The sequence below is a fragment of the Nycticebus coucang genome, chromosome 2 (assembly GCF_027406575.1).
Source record: "Nycticebus coucang isolate mNycCou1 chromosome 2, mNycCou1.pri, whole genome shotgun sequence".
Lineage (NCBI taxonomy): Eukaryota > Metazoa > Chordata > Mammalia > Primates > Lorisidae > Nycticebus > Nycticebus coucang.
The window spans coordinates 436,877-459,009 of NC_069781.1; the positions used below are offsets into that span (position 1 = coordinate 436,877).

The following is a 22,133-nucleotide window of genomic DNA, read 5'->3' on the forward strand; positions in this document are numbered from 1 at the left end:
TGAGCTGTGATGCCATGGTACTCTACCCAGGGTGACATAGTGAGACTCTGTCTCAAAAAATAAATAAATAAACAAATAAATAAATAAAAATAAAATAAAACAAAAGGCAACTAGAGTATGTGGTTGATGAACTCAGAGAGCTGATACCAAGTGAGCCAAGAGGACAGCCCAGCAGGGGCAGGCAGAGTGGCCTCCCAAGTCTGCCCGGGGGGTTGGCATCCAGGGGCCCATGGCTGTCCTTGCCCAGCCTCCAGCCAGGACATATCAGTCACTGACACAGCAGAACAGAACCCTGGCCACCAAGTCCAGGCACAGGTGTGGGCTAAAAGGTGAGCTCCAACTCTCCCTCAACAGCAAAAGTGAGGCTGTCAGACCTGAGGGGCGAGGCTTTGAGACAGACTTCTGATGGGAATGGCTAGACCAGACACTGACCACTCCCTGGAAAAAGCCACAGGTGGAGGAAGAAATCATGCTGACTACATACATAGCAAGAGTTCACTTCCAGACCCAAGTAACAGACTCAGATGCCACACAGTACATGATAAAGTGGCTTTTTTTTTTTTTTTTGTGACTGAGTCTCACTCTGTTGCCCAGGGTAGAGGTGTCACAGCTCACAGCAATCTCAAACTCTTAGGCTTAAGCAATCCTCCTGCCTCAGACTTCCCAGTAGCTGGAACTACAGGCGCCCACCACAATGCCCGGCTAATTCTTCAATTTTGAGTAGAGATACTTGCTCTTTCTTGCTCAGGCTGGTCTCGAATTCCTGAGCTCAAGGGACCCTAGGCCCTCCCAGTGCTGGCACTGTATCTGGCCTAAAGATGGCATTTTAAATCAGAAGGGTAAGAAATGCCAGTCAATACATGGTGCTGACACACTTTCTTACCCAATTTGATGGTAAGTCTGGGACCCTTAGCTCACATTTTATAAGCTTCATTGAGATATAATTTATATACCATAAAACTTAGCCAGTTTGAGTGTGGCATTTAACCACAAAATAAATTCCATATGAGTCTAACATTTATATAAAAGAATGAACTCAAGGAAGTATTAAAAGACTAGCTTACACCAATTTATTCAAACACACTAGTAAAAAAATCTGTTTGTCATAATTAGAACCCAGAAATCATAAAGAAATGCCAGATCTGAGAAGTCTGCAAACACATCCTAGAAAGTGCTTCATGCCTCACTGCTGAGCATCACTCTGGCCAGCAGGTGGCCACGGGGAGCACCTTAGGATGACAGAAGTGACCTTCACTTTTCTAGGATGAGCTGGTGAACTTGCCAGTCTGCCCTCACAGGCCAGGCACTGTAAGTTCCAACATCACACAAGGCTGAAAGGCAGAAGCACACAGACATACAGACGTAGCTCCCACAGGGCGGAGGGACCAGCTCCACATCTGCGCAGCTCATGGGGCTGCATCTGCCAAGGGCACACAGCCCAGGAACACAGTGGGCAAAGGGTATATACCAAGCAGTTCCCAGAACAGACACTGACTGCCAGAGGACTTATAAGAAGGTGCTCAGTCTCACGCATAACTTTAAGTCAAACACTGAAATTCCAAAAACACAGCTCTGCTGGGGAAGGTGGAAAAGACCATCCCTCTCAGATTAATGCAGGTAGGAGAAAAAACTTACAGGTAACCAGGCAGTGTCTAAACCTCACATTTTAAATGCAGATGACATTCACTATCCCCAAGATGACCAACAAATGTGAACTCTAAATGTCTTGAAGTCTCACTCATATCAAGAGAAAAATGGTGAAACCCCCAGAATGGTGCATAACATAGCTCGGATGGGGCATGTCCATGAAGATGGCAGGGGTGGGGGTGGGGGTGCAGCAGTCGGTGCAGGGTGTCCTGGGGGCGGGGACAAAAGAGCCTCCAGACAACCATCCTCCAGAAGGCCTGGATACACTGGCCGCAAGTCGGACAGGGACTGCAATGTCTGGTTTAAAGGATACCAAGGGTCATCTGGACAAAGAGTTTATTATACTGTTTATTTTCTTCTTTATACTTCCCCATGTGAAAGGGGAAAAACAACTAATAATTTTTTTTTTTTTTAGACAGAGTCTCACTTTGTTGTCCTGGGTAGAGTACCATGTCATCATCACTCATAGCAACCTCAGACTCTTGGGGTCAAGGAATTCTCTTGCCTCAGCCTCCTGAGTAGCTGAGACTAGAGGCATCCACCACAATGCCCAGCTATTTTTAGAGACAGGGTCTTGATGTAGCTCAGGCTGGTCTCTAACTCCTGAGTTTGGGCAATCTGCGCACCTTGAACTCCCAACAGTGCTGGGATTTCAGGCATGAGCCACTGCACCCAGCTAATAATTACTTTTTTTTAAATTAATTTTAAAACCCCCTTTAAATCTCTAATGGTAACATTTGCTACCAATTTACTTTAACATTTTAAAATCTGTCCTAAAACCTTCTTAGAATAGTAGAACCGAGGCCACAGGGGTGGATCCCTTGAACTCAGGAGTTTGAGACCAGCCTGAGCAAAAGCAAGACCCCATCTCTACTAACAACAGAAAAACTAGCCAGGCATGATGATGGGCGCCTATAGTCCCAGCTACTTAGGAGGCTGAGGCAGAAGGACTGCTTGAGCCCAGGAGTTTAAGGTTGCTGTGAACTATGATGACACCATGATATTCTACCCAGGGTGACAGAGTAAGACTATGTCTCAAAAAAAAAAAAAAGTAGAACAGACATAAAACTACTAAAAATGACTTCGAAAATGAAGCAACAGTAAGACATCCTGCAAACTCTGATAGACGAAAGAAAATGCTTTATACGTGTTAAAAGATGCACCCACAGTGGATCAGCAGACTGAGCATGTAACTGGCTATCAACAAAATTATACACTTTCCAATAAATCTGTTTAAATTAATTCAGCTGGACTTCTCTGCCTACCATTAGTTTTTAAATAATTAACCCTATATAACGACCCATCTTAAATAACAGTTTTCCCCAAAAAGGCCAGTACACCTGACAAGTGAGACCAGGAATAGTTCTACCAGCCTGACCTTTAACTTCCAGAGGTCCTCCTTGTCAAAAGTGTCCCTCGGGCGAAACCTATGGCTTAGTGAGTACAGCACGGGCCCCATATACCAAGGGTGGCGGGTTCGAATCTGGTCCCGGCCAAACTGCAACAAAAAAATAGCTGAGCATTGTGGCGGGTGCCTGTAGTGCCAGCTACTTGGGAGGCTGAGGCAAAAGAACTGCCTAAGCCCAGGAGCTAGAGGTTGCTGTGAGCTGTGACGCTACAGCACTCTACTGAGGGTGACAAAGTAAAACTCTATCTCTTACAACAACAACAACAAAAAAAAAGTGTCCCTCTCAGAACCAAAAGAGGCCAAAAGCCCCACTGGCGCAGGGTGTGAAGCATCCATGTAACCACTTCTACCCTTACTGGTGTGAAGCCTAAGAGAACCTGAGTTTATGCCTGAATGTCATCCACCTACTCGTGGCTCTGAGGTGCTGGCCCAGCGCTGAGGATGTAGCTACCCATGCCCACCTTTGGGAGATCACAGGAGGAAGCTGTCTCTAAGGAGAGCACACCAGCCTGTGGGTAACGACCCATTCCATAGGCCGCCAGCTCCCCAAGGAGGGGCGAAGCTTAAAGGCAGAAGAGGAATGCCGCGGGCAGAGGGTCACATCAGAACCACCACACCCAGTCACAACTGGCCCACAGACACCCATCAGTCAAGACTCAGCTGCTCGTTATTATGTGTTCACCAGGACTTCTTCAAAAACCAATGTATGAGAAGACAAACACTTCTCAGGTGAAAAGAAATCGATGTAGTAATTCAAGAAAAATAAAATACAAAAATCTAAGTCAAAAGTAAACAGGAATGGCTCGGCGCCTATGGCTCAAGTGTCTAAGGCGCCAGCCACATACATCTGAGCTGGCGGGTTCGAATCCAGCCCGGGCCCGCCAAACAACAATGACGGCTCCAACCAAAAAATAGGAGAGCGTTGTGATGGGCGCCTATATTCCCAGCTACTTGGGAGGCGGAGTCAGGAGAACTGCTTGAGCCCAGGAGTTGGAGGTTGCTGTGAGCTGTGATGCCATAGCACTCTACCTAGGGCGACAGCTTGAGGCTCTGTCTCAAAAAAAAAAAAAGTAAGCGGGAACCTTTACCAAGGTCTAGAAGTGCCCTGACTGCTACCCTCAGAACCAGCAGTCAGCTCTGACTGTCTCCCTTCCCGTCATCCAGGACAGCAGCGTCCTACCTTCTGGGTGCGGTCGGTTTCAGACATGCTCTCCTTTGAGGTCCTGCTGTCCTCGGTGGGGAATGTGACTGCCTGCTCAGCCCCATGCCCATCGTCGTCCTCCAGTTCCTCTGAGTCATCCTCCTCCGAGTCCATGTCCAGGCTCTCTCCATTCACGTGGAGGGTGCTGTCGCCCAGGTCCTTCTCACCCTGGAACATGGCAGGTGTACACACCAAGGCCGAGCCACTGGATGTCACCGACAAACCTGCTCTCACCCACAAGCCTCAGGTGACTGGGAGGGGCTGGGCCTGTGGGGGGGACACGCATTGCGAGGCACCCGGACCACCTGGAGCACAGCCTGGAGGCAGGTGAGCTGGGGAAGGGGCAGGGAGGATGGGAGTGGGGCTTGCAATTGCCCTGCTGGACATGGAGGCTGTGCCCCCAGAGCAGAGGAGCTTTAGAGCTCCGGTTCCTTCCACAGGGACGAAGTTCATCCAAATTGCCGATGGCCTCACAGTGCCCTTGAGGTCAAACAGATCCTGAACACAGAACATACTTCCCGGCACATGTGGTACACGACTCAAATGTTCCTCTTACCTTCGGACCCAGAGTGGAATGAGTTATACTCTTAAACATCTCAATCACCGTCCTCTGTTTTAATACTTTGGTCTTTTTCTTAGGAACCAGGCTATAGGTTCCCATTCTTCGTTTTTTCTTCCGAGATACTGCAGCTGCTAAAACAAAAGGCAAGCAAGCTAAAAAAAAAAAAAAAAGTCAAAAGGGGACAAGAAAGGAAAAGAAACACCATTCAAGTGATTTTTAAAGGTAGGAGACAATTTACAAAATCACCAGCACACCCCATCACAGCAGGCACAGTCCCATGGCTATCAGCACAGCCTGGCCACAGTTTCCCCCCGCGACAGGCCCCACAGAGAGCAGACACACTTCCTGTACCATCTATTCCTCTGCTTTACTCACAATAGCCTGAGCAAGACTGTCACCCCACCCTGCAGGCAGGAGCCACTGACCATCAGTACCAGGTCCCTGACGTGAATTATAGCCACGTCCTTGGCAGCGGACACGTGACACTATTACCCATGAGAAGTCCTCTTGCTTATAAAGAGACCCACTTGAACAGCACATGAACCAGAAAGCAGGTGGGGCCACCCTACACCCACCCCAGGGGCCAGAATAGCACAGTCTGCCTAGGACTTGGCATTCTCATCTGAAGAAAGGGCCCCTCTCTATCACGGCAGCCCAGTCCTCCAGCAGCACCAGGACCCTCTCCCAGCACCATCTTCCTCTCTCTTCATCTGAAGACTAAGCAGAAAGAAAATCCATGCAGATACTGTCCAGCTCACACTAAGAGACAGAGGGCAAGTAAGGGAGGAAGCCTGGGGTCCCAGGGTGGCAAGGAAAGCAGAGGGAGCGGGGTCTGGGGTTCCCACTCAATTCTCAACATGGCAGCTTTAGGCTGACTGGTTATATATATGAGACTATAATATATAGTATATATATAATATATAATTTTTTTTTGCAGGTTTTGGCCAGGGCTGGGTTTTGAACCCACCACCACCGACATATGGGGCCGGCGCCCTACTCCTTTGAGCCACAGGTGCCACCCATGAAATATATAATATTTATATATATACTATATATATGAAATATGTATTATAAACAGTCTCATAAAAATCAGTGAATATAATATAAAAACCAATATATATAATATAATAATATATATAATTTTTTTTTGGAGACAGTCTCAAGCTGTCATCCTGGGTAGAGTGCTGTGGCGTCACAGCTCACAGCAACCTCAAACTCTTGGGCTTAAGCCATTCTCTTGCCTCAGCCTCTCAAGTAGCTGGAACTACAGGCACCTGCCATAATGCCCGGCTATTTATTGTTGCAGTTGTCATTATTGTTTAGCTGGCCCGGGCCAGGTTCCAACCCGCCACCCTCAGTGTATGTGGCTAGCACCCTACCCACTGAGCTAAAGGCGCTGCCTATAATATATATGTATATATATTTTTTATTTATTATTAAATCATAGCTGTGTATATTAATGCAATCATGGGGCACCATGAACTGTTTTATATACCATTTGACATATTTTCATCACACTGGTTAACAGAGCCTTCCTGGCATTTTCTTATTGTGTTAAGACATTTATATTCTATATTTAGTAAGTTTCACATGTATAATATATATTTTTTAATGTTCCAGGGCTTACAGGGAAAAAAACACCTAAAAGTTATTACATAAAGGAAATGTTCCTTAAAGGTATATAAAAAAATAACAATGTTTTAAGCTGGGCACAGTAGCTTACTTGAGCCTAGGAGTTCAAGTCCAGCCTGGGCAACATAGGAAGATCTCATAAAGGGAAGGGGAAAGAAAAGGGGAAAGGCTAGGAAGGGAAAGAAAGGAAAGGAAGAAATCACACAGAGATGCTGCAGCTCTGCCCAGTGCAGAAGGAGAATGCTGTGGAACACACACAAGGCCCTGGATGCAGGGTGTGTGGAGCGCATGTGCCCCGGGGCATGGAGATGGGCACAGTCAGTGTGTGGGACGGGTGGGGCTCTGAGCACTCAGCCCCTTACACACACGCTTGGCTCTGCCCCACCAGAGTGAGCAACAGCACAGCTGTACTCAGGTCCCCAGAGTCCCTGAGCAGCCCTGAGGATACCACATTCATGTCACAATCATCTTGATAGTCTGAACAGGTTTTGAAGGGGGTGGCCTCAGATAATTTAGAAAATAAACACTGTTGACTCTTGAACAACACAGATTTGAACTGCATAGACTCCCTCATGACAGGATTTTTCAACCTAACTTGGACAGAACATGGTGATTTGGGACGCAGAAAGTGAACATACAGAAAGCTGACTTTCTGCACGTGTGAACCCTGTTAGGCTGAGAGAGGGCAAGAGAGTGCTCAGACTCTGGCATCCCCCACGTGCAGTAAGATGAGCATTTATTTCCTCACAAGTTGCTTTTCTTATTTACCCTCAGCCCCCAGTACTGGTGTGACCAGCCTCTACTTTCCTGCATGGGCTGGGGTAGAACAGCAGGGTCTGCCAAGGCTCCCACACTGACTCTCCCTCGGGACAGTTTGCTGACTCCCAGAATGACCTACAGAGTGGAAATAGTGCAGGCAAACTTGCTTTTCACTTGCCCAGCAATGTCAGAAGTCTATTTGCCAGAACCAAATAAAGTCCCATGTTCTAATATTCTTCTCTTACTGGGTTAACTAGTTACTTAACCCAAACCTGTTAGTTAAGTATAATCTACTATACTACACAACAGCATACAGCCAAGGCACCGGCTCACTCCTGATCCCAGCACTTTGGGAGGCTGAGGCAGGAGGATCCCTCAAGGCCAGGGATGGAGTTCAAGACCAGACTGAGCAAGAGTGAGACCCCTGTTTCTATAAAATATTTAAAAATTAGGTGGGATTGGCAGTGCGCAACTATAGCCCCAGCTACATGGGAGACTGAAGCAGGAGGACCACGCAGAGAGCTGTGATATGCCACTGTACTGGAGCTGAGTGAGACCGAGGTTGGGGGAAGAAGGGTCTACAAAGCACCTGAGTGTGTACAACCAAGCGGCTGGAGCATGAAGAAGAGCCATTTCAATGCTCAGGGGAGGCTTTCTGTGGTGTCCAGGCAGGAATCCAAGTCCAGCCCTCAAAGGAGAGGGCCTGTGCCTTGTGCCGGGGTCAGCACAGAGGCATGGGGTGCAGAATTCAAATCTCAGCAGATGCTCTGGAAGATCCACACACAGGGCAGTGTGCAGCAGACAGCTCTGGGAAAGGCAGTGCAAGGCGCAGGCATGGGCACAGGGAGGGAAGGCACTGCCCGGCTGCCCCGTGGGAGGCCGGAGGGCCTGGGTCGCAGAGGTACCTCTCTGGGAGAGGTGACAGGCTCCAGAGAGCAGATGAGTGGGTGGGGAGGCGTGGGGAGTAGGAGGCGCCAGTAACCCCTATGCCCCTACTCCCCATCCCCTGACAGCTGGTGTTGAGCTTTCTGTATCTGGGAGCCTAGCAGTGGAATCAGATGGGACTTGTCCTGCGGTGACTGCCTCAACTCCCTGGGCATAATGTCCTCAAGGGCCATGCCTGCTGTAACATTTCTCAATTTCCTTCTTTCCTAAGGAGGAATAACATTCTACTCTGTGCACGAGGTCTCACAATTAAGTTTGTGAACTCATCCTGGGGAAAATGCTGTGTGGCTCCTTGCTGAGCGTCACTACAACCACCTTTAAGGTGCTCCCCTGAGGTGCTGATGCCGCCTCCTAGTCCACCTTTCAAAGTAGTTTTGGACTCTTTTTCTGGAATGGCTGACATCAGACCTGTCATCTTGTACCCTTGACAGCCTGAATGTCATCAAAATGTCTTTCTTTCAATATTTCCTTTGTATTTGGATAAATAAAAAGTGATTGGGGGCACATCAGATGAGAAAGGAGGGTGTTCCAATACCGTTATTTGTTTACTGGCTAAAAACTCCCTCACAGACAGTGCTGTGTGAGCTGGTACACTGTCATGATGCATGAGCCACGAGTTTTTGGCCAAGATTTTCCTAACATTTTCTATATAGATGTTTACTTGGCCAGGTAGGCTTCTCACAGTCAGCCAACAATTTTTGACACAAAATTCAACAAATTTTTGCAATGTTTCCATCAGTGCTACTCATTACTGGCCCACCCTTAGCTCTCTTCAGCAGCGATGCTTTCTCTCCCTTCAGAAAAACGTTTAATCCATTTGTACACGCCATTTTCTTCATGGCATTATCCACATTAACTTGGACTGCTGTGTCCCTGATTTCACTTCCACTCTTGCCAAGTTTAATAACAAATTTATAAACATGTATTAGGCCGGACTCAGTGGCTCATGCCTGTAATCCCAGCACTTGGGAGGCCAAGGGAGGTGGATTGCCTGAGCTCACAGGTTCGAGACTAGCCTGAGCAAAAGCAAGGCCCCATCTGTAAAAATAACCAGGCTTGTGGTAGGCCCCTGTAGTCCCAGCTACTCAGGAGGCTGAGGCAAGAGTGGGAGGTTGCTGTGAGCCACAACTCCATGGCACTGTACCAAAGGCGACAAAGTGAGACTCTGTCTCCAAACAAAAAAAAAAAAAAAAAAAGATATAAACAGGTGTGGTAGATCATACCTGTAATCCCAGCACTTGGGAGACTGAGGAGAGTAGATCACTCAAGCTCAGTAGTTCGAGACCAACCCAAGCAAAAGTGAGACTTCCCGTCTACTAAAATGAAAAAGTAAGGCAAGAGGATCACTTCAGCCCAAGAGTTTGAGGTTGCTGCGAGCTGTGATGCCACAGCACTCTACTCAGGGAGACAAAATGAGACTCTGTCTCAAAAAAAAAAAAGAAAAGAAATGTGTGTTGCATCTAATTCAATCTCCAACATTCTCACCACAGCACACAAAACACACAACAGCATTAATAAACCCTACTCAGAAAGACATTGCCACACATAGACACAAACACAACTGTAAGACCCTGCTGTACGACGGTTGTGAAACCTTACTGAGCTACTGGTACAAGGCTGCCAACGTGAGCACACAGCATGAGCTTGACTGTCAAACCACGTGTGTATAGCGCTTTTCTTACCCATTCTTTCATCCATCTGGACACTTAGGTGACTTATGCATTTTAGCTATCGTGAGTGGTGCTGCTCTGAACATGACTGTACACATATAACTTCAACACTCTGCCTGCAATTCTTCCATGCATATACCCAGCAGTGAAACTGCAGGATCATGTGGTAATTCTGTGTTTAGTTTTTTGCAGAGCCCCAGGCTGTCTTCTGCAGCAACTCTGCGTTTTTACATTCACACCAACACACACAAGGGTCCTAATTTCTCCGCATCCTTGCCAACACATGTTCTTTGCTGTTTGACAGCAGACATTCTATGAGCTGGTAGCTAACTATGGTTTTCCCAGTGCTTAGTGGTGTCAAGGATCTTCATGAGCTTTTTGGCTATCTGTGATTCTCTGAAGAAGTCTGTTCAAGTCCTTTGCCTGTTTTAAAATCAGATATTTGTTGTTGAATTGTAAGACTTTTTCACATATCCTGAATAGTCACTCCTTGTCAGATAAAGGATTTACAAACATTTTGTCATTCCATAGGCTTCTTTTTTGCTTTAATGATAATGTCTTTTGATACATAAAACCTTCTAATTCTCATGAAGGTGTTATCTATTTTTTCTGTTGTTGCCATAGCCAAGAAATCACTACCAAATCAAACACATTTGCTTTATGTCTTTTTCTAGGAGTCTTATAGTTTTAGGTCTTATATTAAGGTCTTTGATTCATGTTGAAATTAATTTTTGTACATGGTGTGAGATAAGGGTCCTTTTGCATCTGTATGTCCAACTCTTCCAGCCATCAGTTATTAAAAAGCTGTCCCTTTCCTGTTGAAGGGTCCCAGTTTCCCTGCCAGGGATCAGCTGACCACACATACAAAGCTGTGTTTTTTGTTTGTTTGTTTTGGTAGAGACAAGAGTCTCACCTTATCGCCCTCAGTAGAGTGCCGTGGCATCTACACACAGCTCACAGCAACCTCCAACTCCTGGGCTCAGGTGATTCTCTGGCCTCAGTCTCCTGAGTAGCTGGGACTACAGGCGCCTGCCACAACACCTGGCTATTTTTTTGTTGCAGTTTGGCTGGGGCTGGGTTTGAACTCACCATCCTCGGTATACGGGGCCGGTGCCCTACCCACTGAGACAAAGACGCCGCCTGCAAAGCTGTGTTTTATCTGATTGGTCTGTGTCTGTCCTTATGCCAGTAGCACAACATTTTGATTACTGAAGATTTGCGTTAAACTTTGAATCTCTGTCTTTTAAAAAATCTTCCATGGGCACTTGTGTGCTGCTGCTATTATGTGGAATTTTCTGAGTATCCCTGTTACATCTAGTTGGTTTAAAGAAGCATCAAATCCTCTACTTCCTTACTTATCTTCTGTATGGTTGTTCTACCCATCGTTGACAGTAGGTATTATTATAGAATTCTCTGTTTCTCCCTTCGATTCCATTAGTTTTTGCTGCATGTATTTTGATGATCTACCATTCATTAGGTTCACAGAGGTTTGTAAAGGTGACATATCTTCTTGCACATTGAAACTTTTATTACTGTCTTCCTTTATCTCTTACAGACGTTTTTGATTTACAATCTATTTTACCTGATATTTGGTATGGCTACTCCTATTTTTTGTGGTTGCTGTTTGCATGTGGTATCTTTTCCTATCCTTTCACTTTCAATCTGTTTGTATGTCTGGATAGTAAGTGGTCTCTTGTAGACAGCTTTCAGAAGAATCATGTGTTCTTATATATTCTGCCTGTCATAGTCCACTTGGTCTTGCCATAATAAAGAAAAGAGATTTATTTGGCTCAAAATTCTGGTGGCTGGGAAGTTTGAGACTGGGCAGCAGTATCTGGACATGGCAGAAAGCAGAAGGGAGACAGGTGTGTGCAGAGACTGCATGGCAGGAGAGGATGCCAGACTCTCTTTAACACCAGCTCTCAAGAGTCTAATCCATTCCCAAGAAAGAGAACTCATTCTCCCCAAGGAGGGTGTTAATCTGTTCATGAAGGACCCACCCATCAGTCAAACACCTTCTATGAGGTCCCACTTCCCAGCAGTGCTGCAGAGAGATCAAATGTCAGCCTGAGCTTTGATGGGGGATAAGCCACATCCCACTCACAGCACTGCCACTCTGCATCTTTTGATTGGAGAGCTTCATCTGGTCACAGTGAGAGGCTTATCTTCATCTGTTCACAGTGACAGGAGAGGCTTCTGTCACTGTGTGGTTTCCCACAAGCCTGGTAGCTTTCTGACGCTCATTTATTGCATTACTATCTTACTTTGTATTCAGTTTATCTTTTATACTGAAATGTTTAAATTCTTTTCTCGTTTCTTTTTGTGTATGTTCCATAGCTATTTTCTTTGTGGTTAGAGTGGAGATTAAATTTAATATCCTAAAGATACAACACCCTAATTTAAATTTATACCAGTTTAACATCAGTAACATATAAAACTTTGCAACTTTACAGATCTGCTTCCACCCCTTTTAGATACTGATGCTACAAAATTCTATCTTTATGTATGGTGTGCACCAAAACATAAACCAACAGTACTTTTAAATATATTACCCTGTTTCCCTAAAACTAAGATATCCTCCGAAAATAAGACCTACTTACAGGAAAGATAAGATGTCCCCTGAAAATAAGACCTAGCGCATCTTTGGGAGCACACCTTAAAATAAGACACCGTCTTATTTTCGGGGAAACAGGGTAGTTCTCTTAAATTATATTTTTGAAATGTAGAGTGACAAACCAAAGTTGCAATAATACTCACTTGCAGATTGTTTTTTAGAAATGTGTTCATTGCCCAGCGCAGTGGCTCATGCCCGTAATCCCAACACTCTGGGAGGCCAAGGTGGGTGGATTGCTTGAGCTCATGAGTTCAAGACCAGTTTGAGCAAGAGGGAGACCCCATCTTTAAAAAGAAATAGCCAGGTGTCGTGGCAGGTGCTGTAGTCCCAGCTCCTTGTGAGGCTGAGACAAAAGGATCGCTGGAGCCCAAAAGTATGAGATTGCTATGAGCTATGATGCCACAGCACTCTACCCAGGGCATCAAAGTGAAACTCTGTCTCAAAAAAGAAAAAAAAGCAAACAAAGAAAAGAAATGTATTCATCTCTTACAAACCACTGTGGCAATGATCCCAGGTCTTGTGACTATGACTAGTTTCTGTGGCCACAGGTGCGCCCAGCAGTTCCCTTTCCTACCTGCTGTCCTTTCTTAAGCAATCTTCTCAGCTTTTGTTTATATGATGATGTCTTAATTTTGTCTTCAATCCTGAAGGGCAGTTTTGTTGGATATTTACTTGGTTGACCGGTTTGGGGGATTTTTGAGACAGAGTCTCATTGTGTCACCCAGGGTAGAGTGCCGTGGCATCATCATAGCTCACAACAACTTCAAACCCAGGTTCAAGTGATCTTCCTGCCTCAGCCTCCCGAGTAGCTGGGATTACAGACACCCACTACAATGCCTGGCTAATTTTTCTATTTTTAATAGAAATGAGGTCTTGCTCTTAATCAGGTTGGTCTTAAACTCTTGAACTGAGGTGATGTACCCACGTCAGCCTTCCCCAGAGTGCTGGGACTACAGGTATGATCCACCACACCTGACCAATTGACAGTTTTTTCTTTTTCTTTCTTTTTTTTTTTCGTCTTTGAGACAGAGTCTATGTCCCCTTGGTACAGTGCCATGGCGTCACAGCTCACAGCAACCTCAAACTCTTGGGCTTAAGCGATTCTCTTGCCTCAGCCTCCCAAGTAGCTGGGACTGCAGGTGCCTGCCACAATGCCTGGCTATTTTTTGGTTGTAGTTGTCATTGTTGTTTGGCAGGCCCGGCCTGGGCTCTAACCCACCACCTTCAGTGTATGTGGCTGGTGTGCTAGCCACGGAGCTATAGGCTCTTGAGCCAACCTCTCTTAGTGCCTCTTTTAGTGCCTTAACCATCAGCCCACTGCCTTCAGGGCTGCAGTTTCTTATGAGAAATCTAATCCCCTCACTGAGAACCCTTGTTATGTTTCAAGTCTCTTTTCTCGGGTTTCTGCAGTCTGATTACGATGTCTCTCAGGGTGGGTCCATCTGAGCTCATCCCGTCTGCTGCTCATTTAGCTTCTCGATGTTCATATTCACAGCTTTCCTCCCAGATTATCTCCACCTCTTTCTCACTCTTGGTTCCTTTCCAGACCCCCAAATGCCTCTGTTCGTCCTCCTGACATCTCTCTTCACTTTTCCACAATCTTTTTTTTTTGTTTGTTTTGTAAGAGTCAGGAGTCTCATTACATTACAAGTCTCAAACTCCTGGCCTCCCACCTTGGCCTCCCACCACAACCCAGCTTCTCAGTGTTTTTTTTTTTTTTTTCTATTTATCAGACTCAATAATTTCCACTGTCCTATCCTCAAGTTTGCTCTTTCCTCTGCCTGCTCAGATTTGTCTTTGACTCCCTCTAGTGAATTTCTCAGGTAGCATATTTAAGTATCTTTAAGACAGTTGTTATAGTCTTTGTCTAACAGATCTGCCAACACATCTTTCTTAAGGACAGTCTCTGTTGAATTTTTTTCCTTTAATAGGCCATGCCCTCTTGTTTCTTTGTATGCCTTGTGATTTTTTTTGATGAAAATGGGACATTTGAATCCAATAATGTAGAAACTCTAGAAAACAGGATTTTCCCTTCCCCAGGGTTTGTAGTTTTTTAAGTGTTGTTATTTATTGCTTTGGGTTTTTGACAGTCGTAGGCTGTCTCTGTGCCAGGAGTCAGCCTGAGAGTTAGACTTAAGGTCTTCTCAGATCTTCTCTGAGCCCCGGCTTTCCCTGGTATGGCTTTTTATTTCCCTGTACACACAGTGTCTTTAATGTCTAGCTCATCAAAGGAGAAAAAGAGAAAAATGAAAGAGGGCAGAATAAAAAGGGCACTATCCCTTTGTATCTCCTGAAGTAGCTTAAGGAGAGGGTGTACAGCAGGGTCAGAACAATGGTGCACAACTGGGCCTCCTTCCTGCCCTTCTGCACTCAGAGCACAGGCCCCACGGCCTAGAGGACACGGCGCCTGTGTCACCTGCTCCCAGAAGCTGTCCCAGGAACAGTGCATGCACAGTGCCAAGCTCAAAGCTGAAACAGACTGAAAGCCACTGTGGAGCCTCCCCCTGGCTGCAAACCACCTAGGGACTCCAATGCTTGCACAAAAGGAGTTTGCTCTAAAGGAGTTGCACGGACAGATTCGACCAGAGCACTGGTGCCTAAGCAAGAGGGACCCTGCCATACTCCTACAGCACTTCCCACCCAGGATCCTCAGAAATAGGGTTTATTATTATTTTTTTTAGAGACAGAGTCTCACTTTATCGCCCTGGGTAGAGTGCCACGGCGTCATAGCTCACAGCAACCTCCAACTCCTGGGCTTAGGCAATTCTCTTGCCTCAGCCTCCTGAGTAGCTGGGACTACAGGTGCCCGCCACAACACCCGGCTTTTTTATTGTTGTTGCAGTTTGGCCAGGGCCGGGTTTGAACCCATCACCCTCAGTATATGGGGCCAGCGCCCCACCCCCTAAGCCACAGGCGCCACCCAGAAATAGGGTTTCAGTGTTTTCTTTTTTTGACTGTCAATTTCTATGCTTTGAAAAGATACCAAACAAGCTGCTAACAAAGATATCCATCCACTTTGTTAAAAGACTCACGTACACCTAGAAACAAGTGGTCTGACAAGGAGCCTGGGCCAGTTCAGTCAACCCCATGCCTGGGGCACCATGTTCCCAAATAGTTCCAGCACAGGCTTCCCTCTCAGACCCTGAGAGTGGAGGTGCGACAGAGGCCCTACAGAATCACGGCTGCTTTGGCTCTAAATAACTTCACCTACCCTGGGAACAAGCCACAGGCACAGAGTTATGCCATAGCTATATAACCTCATCACCACACTTCAGTTGACACGTGGACCTGCTTGTCCTGCCAGCCAGGGTCAATTTACGAGTGCAGCCGGAAAAAAAAGAACAGACCTTTGGAGATCATTGCTACAGCAATTTTTAAAATTAATCAAAAAGGGCTGGGCCCAGTGGCTCACACCTGTAACCCTAGCATTCTGGGAGGCCGAGGCAGTTAGATTGCCTGAGCTCATGGGTTCCAGACCAGCCTGAGCCAGAGTGAAACCTCATCTCTAAAAATAGCAGGGCGTTATGGCAGGCGCCTGTAGTCCCAGCTACTCAGGAGGCTGAGGCAAGAGGATCACTGAGCCTAAGAGTTTGAGGTTGCTGTGAGCTAAGACACCATGGCACTCTATCAAGGATGACAAAGTAAGACACTGTCTCAAAAAAAAAAAAAAATTAAATACATAAACAAAATAAAATCAATCAAAAGGGGTGACAAGAAATTACAATTCAGCTTGGCACCTGTAGCTCAGCAGCTAGGGCACTGGCCACATACACTTGGACTAGAGGGTTCAAACCCAGCTAGAGCCTGCTAAACAACAATGACAACCACAACAAAAAAATATCTGGGTGTTGTAGCAGGTGCCTATAGTCCCAGCTACTTGGAAGGCTGAGGCAAGAGAATCGCTTAAGCCCCAGAGTTTGAGGTTGCTGTGAGCTGTGATGTCATAGCACTCTACCAAGGGTGACAAAGTGAAACTCTGTCTCAAAAAAATAAATAAATAAAAATAAATAAATAAATAGAAAAGAAAGAAAAAGAATAAAGAAATTACAACTCTTCTGAGGTAACTCTGAGGTGCTAGTACTCTCCTTCTCACAGAGAAGCAACCCCCAATGGTAGGTGACAGAGCGAGGCTTGACAAAGTAAGATGGGGCAGAGCCCACCTCTGCTATGAGTGGACTTCACAGGGCCCATCCCTCCCCAGGACACTCCCGGCCATACTCCTGAGCTTCCAGCAGCACCAACAACCAAGCCAGCAGGGCTGCAGTTCCTTCCCTGCAGGCTCCTGCCTAGGGAACACTGTCAAGCACAGAAGGTGTGGCTTCTTCACCCTCACTGGGAGGTGGGGCTAAGGGAGTAAGCTGGCACTCCACGGCTGGAGGTCACTTCAAGGCCACCCTAGATAGATCTGCTAACTGACCACCTACGTCCAGTGGAGGAACAGGAAAAGGAGGGGAGGAGGGGCCAGGAAAAGACAAACTGGGGCTGCTAAATGCACTGGCACATCATTTTTGAAAGCTCTTACTAAAAGATGATGAATAATAAACCTAAAATAGGAAAAAAAATCTCAGCACTATTGACTTTTGACATTCTTTACCACAGCTTTGCAAAAGGTCAGGTCTACTCCCAAGTAGCTGAGACTATAGGCGCCCACCATAACGCTCTGCTATTTTTTTGTTGCAGTTTGGCTGGGCGGGGCTTGAACCAGCCACCCTCGGTATATGCGGCAGGCGCCCTACCTCTGAGGCACAGGCGCCACCCTGGGTGTGATATCTTAATAGAGGATCCCGGTTACAACAAACTTTAAATCAAATAATTTAGAACTGCCCTCTATGTGCTCAAAAAAAAAACCCAAAATAGAAAAGGAACCTGCTGCACAGGGGACCCAACACGTGGGGTCCACCCTTTTGAGGACTGGCAAATTAAATTTATCCAGATGCCTAAAATGACTGGAAACTTCAAATACTTTCTTATATTGGTAGACACCTTTCTCAGGATGGGTAGAGATTTATCCTACCCAAAAAGAGAAAGCATTGGAAGTCATCTGAGTCCTTCTGAAGAAACTTATTCCAAGACATGGGCTTTCTTCTTCCATATAGAGTGATAATGGACCCTCTTTTATATCAGAAGTATCTCAGCAAGTAAGTATGCCCTGCATCTAGAATGGAAATTATACACATCCTGGAGACCTCAATCTATGGGGAAAATGGAGAAACAAGTAAGTCAGATACTAATCACTCTACTTGGGTTTGCCTCTTTTAAACCCTCACCTCATCTGTTAAAACATGGACAGAAAAACAAGGATCTGAACAAAAACTAGCAGAGAGGTGGAAGAAACTGTATAAAGCACTTCTAACTCACACCCTATTGAAATCGTCAGAAGTAAAACTTTAGGTTCACCATTCCAGAGAAAAAAGATGCCCCAGGGAAGAAAAGGACCTAACCCCCAGTGAATGGGCCAGTCTGGAGGCAAACTAAAATATCTGCTTAAGAGAAAGGAGCTGGGACCGGCCAGGCCAGAGAGTCTTCAAGAGGTGATGGGTCACATCTGAGGACTCAGGAACCAGCCTGAAGGGGCTCCAACAAGCGAAACTCAGGGCACTTTAAGAAACAAAGTAATGATAGTAACAAATTATAACCCAGAAATTCAAGTAAGAGTCCATGAGTCAACACTTAAAAAACGAATAGACAGATGGTTGGGGGGGGGGGGGAACGAACGGGAAGGACAAGCACTTTCATGCAGCAGGCTAAAAGAATCAACAGAGGGAATGATGGAGTCAGAAAACCACCTTGAGCCTTGAGTGTGCTGGGTGCATGTCACAGCAGGTGCAGAGGCCCCAGCAGAATGTGACTAGAAGCACTTGCAGAAATGCCAAATCCCAGTGGCCCCCCACCCTGCAGACACATGCTGACTACCATCTGGGGAATGAGAACTTCATAACCAAGACCTGCAAACTTCACCTCTCCTTAACAGGACAAAAGGCCACCAAACACACGCCTCTAAAGAAACACCTGACAGCCACCTGTACTGCCCCTCATCTGACTCAGTCCTAGAAAACACTGGGCAAACCCACATCTGGCACGTTCTACAAGCCACCTGGCTTGTGCTCCTCAAAATGCCAAGCTCAAGAAAGACAAGGAAGGCTGAGAACATTTCAGACTGAAGGAGGCTAACACATACCAGTTATGGGATTCCAGGAACCAGGACAAGAATTTGCTTTTCTTTGGTTGTAATGGACATTAATTGGGCAATCGGCAAAAACTAAACAAGGTACCAAATTTAGGTAACAGTTCTGCACCAAAGCTAACTTCCTGACTTTGATAACTATACTGTAGTTACCTAAGAGAATGTCTTTATTTTTAAGGACATTACAGCTATTTTTAGGAAACAGCACTAAAGCGTTGAGAAATAAAAGGGTACGATGTTTGCAATTTACAACTTGAAATCACATCTCAGTAAAAAAGAGTTACATGTGTACACTGGGGGTGAGGGGAATAGTAATTGTGCCACGTAGTAAAATGATTAAAGGGCACACAGGACTTCTTCAGAGAATTCTTTGCAACTTTGCTAGAAATCTGAAATTATTTTAAAATAAAAAGTATTTTAAGGCTGCGTACAGTGGCTCACACTGGCAATCCCAGCACTTCAGGAGGCTGAGGTAGAAGGATCACTTGAAGCTAAGAGTTTGAGGCATCCTGTAGAGCATAGTAAGATCCCCATCTCTCTATAAAATTAAACAAAATAATAAATTAGCTGGGTGGGTACTGTAAGCCTGTAGTCCACTACTCAGGAGGCCAAGGCAGGAGGATTGCCTGAGCTCAGGAGTTCAAGGTTGCTGTGAACGGTGCCACTGCACTCTAGCCTAGGCCACAGAGTAAGATCCTATCTCTAAAACAGAAAATATTTTAAACGTCCAGAAAGAGACATGCACCTGTGACCAGGTGACAGTCGCCTGAAGGGAAGTCTTCCAGGTCAAGGCCATGCCCCAACGGCCCTCCAAGGAAGACTCCAAATCCCAGCCCAACTTGTCCAAGCTAAGAGGAGCTGCCTCGTCTCTCCACGATGGTGCCAAAAGCACCCAGTGGCTAACGCGGGGGAGCCAGGGAGCCTACAACCCCTCACTCTGAGGTACACGTGCCCACCAATCCTGCCCCCACAAATGCACCCTCATGGGGAATTCACCTGTTCATCCACTCCCCCAAATGACCACAAAAAGAAACCAGCCCAGCTGAGTGAGGAGAGTGGATGACAGCTTTCCACATGTAAGCCAAGGATCTCCCCAATACACCATGTTTCTAACAGCACTTAACTTACAAACTGGGAGAGTTTTCAAATTCAGAGTCTTCTACCCAAATTGATCAAATTGGTACAATTTCACCAAAGAAATCAATCTTTGCCTTGAGACTGGAAACAAGGTTTGGGAGCAGAGATCGGGGAGCCTCTTCAGGGGGCACGGATGCCAGCACATACCTGTCCAGAGCAGCACAGGCACTTATGGCCAAACTTGGGCTTGCCTGGCAAGGGATAGGCGCAAAACACACACCCAATGGCAAAGGCTGCCCTGAGCCTCCCTTTTACCTGTCTGTGATTTCGTGGTGGCCATGTAGCATTGGTTCTGAGGTAGAGACTGATGAAGGGGTGGGAAAGGCGGTAAGAGCGGCTGTCGTCCAAAGTCAGAAATGCTTTTGTTGATCTCCTCTTTTGGTTCCTTATGGTCCCGAGCTTCCCGAGCTTCTCGAGCTTCTCTGGGATCCTTGCTGGCTGCATGCTTCAAAACAGAGACAATAACTGTAACTGTACACAGCAGATGGTCACTGAAATAATGTGTACCCCAATACAGTTCTTTTCGCCATTACTACAACAAAACATGAGATACTATAGGAAAGAGAGAAAGTCTGCAAACTGAAACAGCACAGAAGCGTCTAGAACAATGACAAGTGTGCTACTCCAGATGATGTAGGTTGGTGTCCATAAACCACAGCATAAGCTAAGAACGGTTTGTATGGTATAAGGAAAAAAAGAGGAAGAGAGAACAGGAGAGGGAAGAAGATGAGGAGGGAGGAATAGTGTGTGGCAAAACCTGAAGTATTTTCTTCTTCATCTACTTCTCTGCAGAAGAAGTTTGCCAACTCCTGATTTACTCAGCTAAAAAAATGCCCCAAATGGGCAGCATCAAAACTTCTTACAAAGTGCTTTCAAAGTTTACCTGCTACAAGCTGCAACATCCCCCAAGTGGCATATATTCTACAAGTGATAATAACATTTTTCAAATGGTCTTCTGCTCACAGTCTTACTGGCCTTCTGAGTCTGCCCTTGGTCTTAGCCTGTGTGAGGGGAGTGGCATCAGTCCCTCCTGCCCAAATGTAACCAGACCTCCACACACTGCTTCCCTAAAGTCACCTATAGCCTCACAATCACATGATCTCAAATCCAGTTCCATTTAACCAAATTTATCATGCACATAGTGGGTATGACAAGTCCACATGTGGGAAAACGAAGACAGACCTTTTACTAAAACCACATATAAAAATTTACTCACGACTAGGGCGGCGCCTGTGGCTCAGTGAGTAGGGCGCCGGCCCCATATACGGAGGGTGGCGGGTTCGAACCCAGCCCCAGCCAAACCACAACAAAAAATAGCCAGGCGTTGTGGTGAGCACCTGTAGTCCCAGCTACTCGGGAGGCTGAGGCAAGAGAATCGCCTAAGCCCAAGAGCTGGAGGTTGCTGTGAGCTGTGACACCATAGCACTCTACCAAAGGCAACAAAGTAAGACTCTGTCTCTAAAAAAAAAAAAAGAAAATTAACTCACGACTAATCAAAGATCTAAATGTAAGGGCTAAAATTATAAAACTCCTAGAAGATTAAAAAAACAACAACAAAAAAACAAACCTTCTAGAAGAAGACATAGAAAGAAAGCTATATAACACTGGATTTGGCAATGATTCCTTAAATACTAAACCAAAAGTAGAGGTAACAGAAGAAAAAACTGACAAAATGGGCTTCACCAAATTAAAATTTCTATGTAAGAACAAGGTCTCATTTTAAAAAATAAAATTTCTATACACCAAAAGACACAATAACAGAGTCAAAGGCATTCTCTGAGATGGTAAAAAATACTTGCAAGTCCTATATCTGACAAGGAATAACTATTCAGGATATGTGAAAAAGCCCTGCAACTCAACAACAAAAACCTGATTTTAAAACAGGTAAAGGACTTTAACAGACATTTCTTCAAAGATACACACATAGCCAAAAAGCTCATGAAGATCCTTAACACCACTAAGCATTGGGAAAATGCAGGTCAAAACCACAAATAACTACCTCGTCATACCCATTAGAATGGCTGCTGTCAAAGAAACAGCAAAGAACAAGTGTTGGCGAGGATGTGGAGAAACTGGGACCCTTGTGCGCATTAGTGCGAAGGGAAAAATGCACAGCTGCTGCGGAAGACAACATGGGGCTTTGCAAAAAACTAAACACAGAATTACAACATGACCCAGCAGTTCCACTTCTGGATATATGCGTGGAAGAATTGAGGGCAGAGCGTTGAAGTTATATTTGTATAGTCACGTTCACAGCAGCACCATTCACGATAGCTAAGATGCATAAGCTACCTAAATGTCCAGACGGAGGAATGGGTAAGAAAAGAGCTGTACACACACAGAGCAGAGTATTATTCAGCCTTAAGAAAGAAAG

General features: G+C 45.7%; 1 protein-coding gene across 11 annotated transcripts in view; it reads right to left on the reverse strand.

Annotated features, from left to right (window-relative positions):
- The window catches only part of EHMT1 (euchromatic histone lysine methyltransferase 1), a 221,116-nt gene that overhangs the window by 90,441 nt on the left and 108,542 nt on the right, over positions 1-22,133 (reverse strand). For 8 of the 11 annotated variants that reach the window (XM_053556589.1, XM_053556563.1, XM_053556580.1 and 5 more), the window contains 3 exons: positions 20,015-20,204; positions 4,813-4,970; positions 4,236-4,424 (listed from right to left, as the gene is read on the reverse strand). In XM_053556589.1, coding sequence (XP_053412564.1) covers positions 4,236-4,424; positions 4,813-4,970; positions 20,015-20,204 — 537 coding nt within the window. The remainder of the gene's footprint in view (positions 1-4,235; positions 4,425-4,812; positions 4,971-20,014; positions 20,205-22,133) is intronic. The other 3 variants (XM_053556595.1, XM_053556573.1, XM_053556577.1) reach the window with 2 other exon arrangements.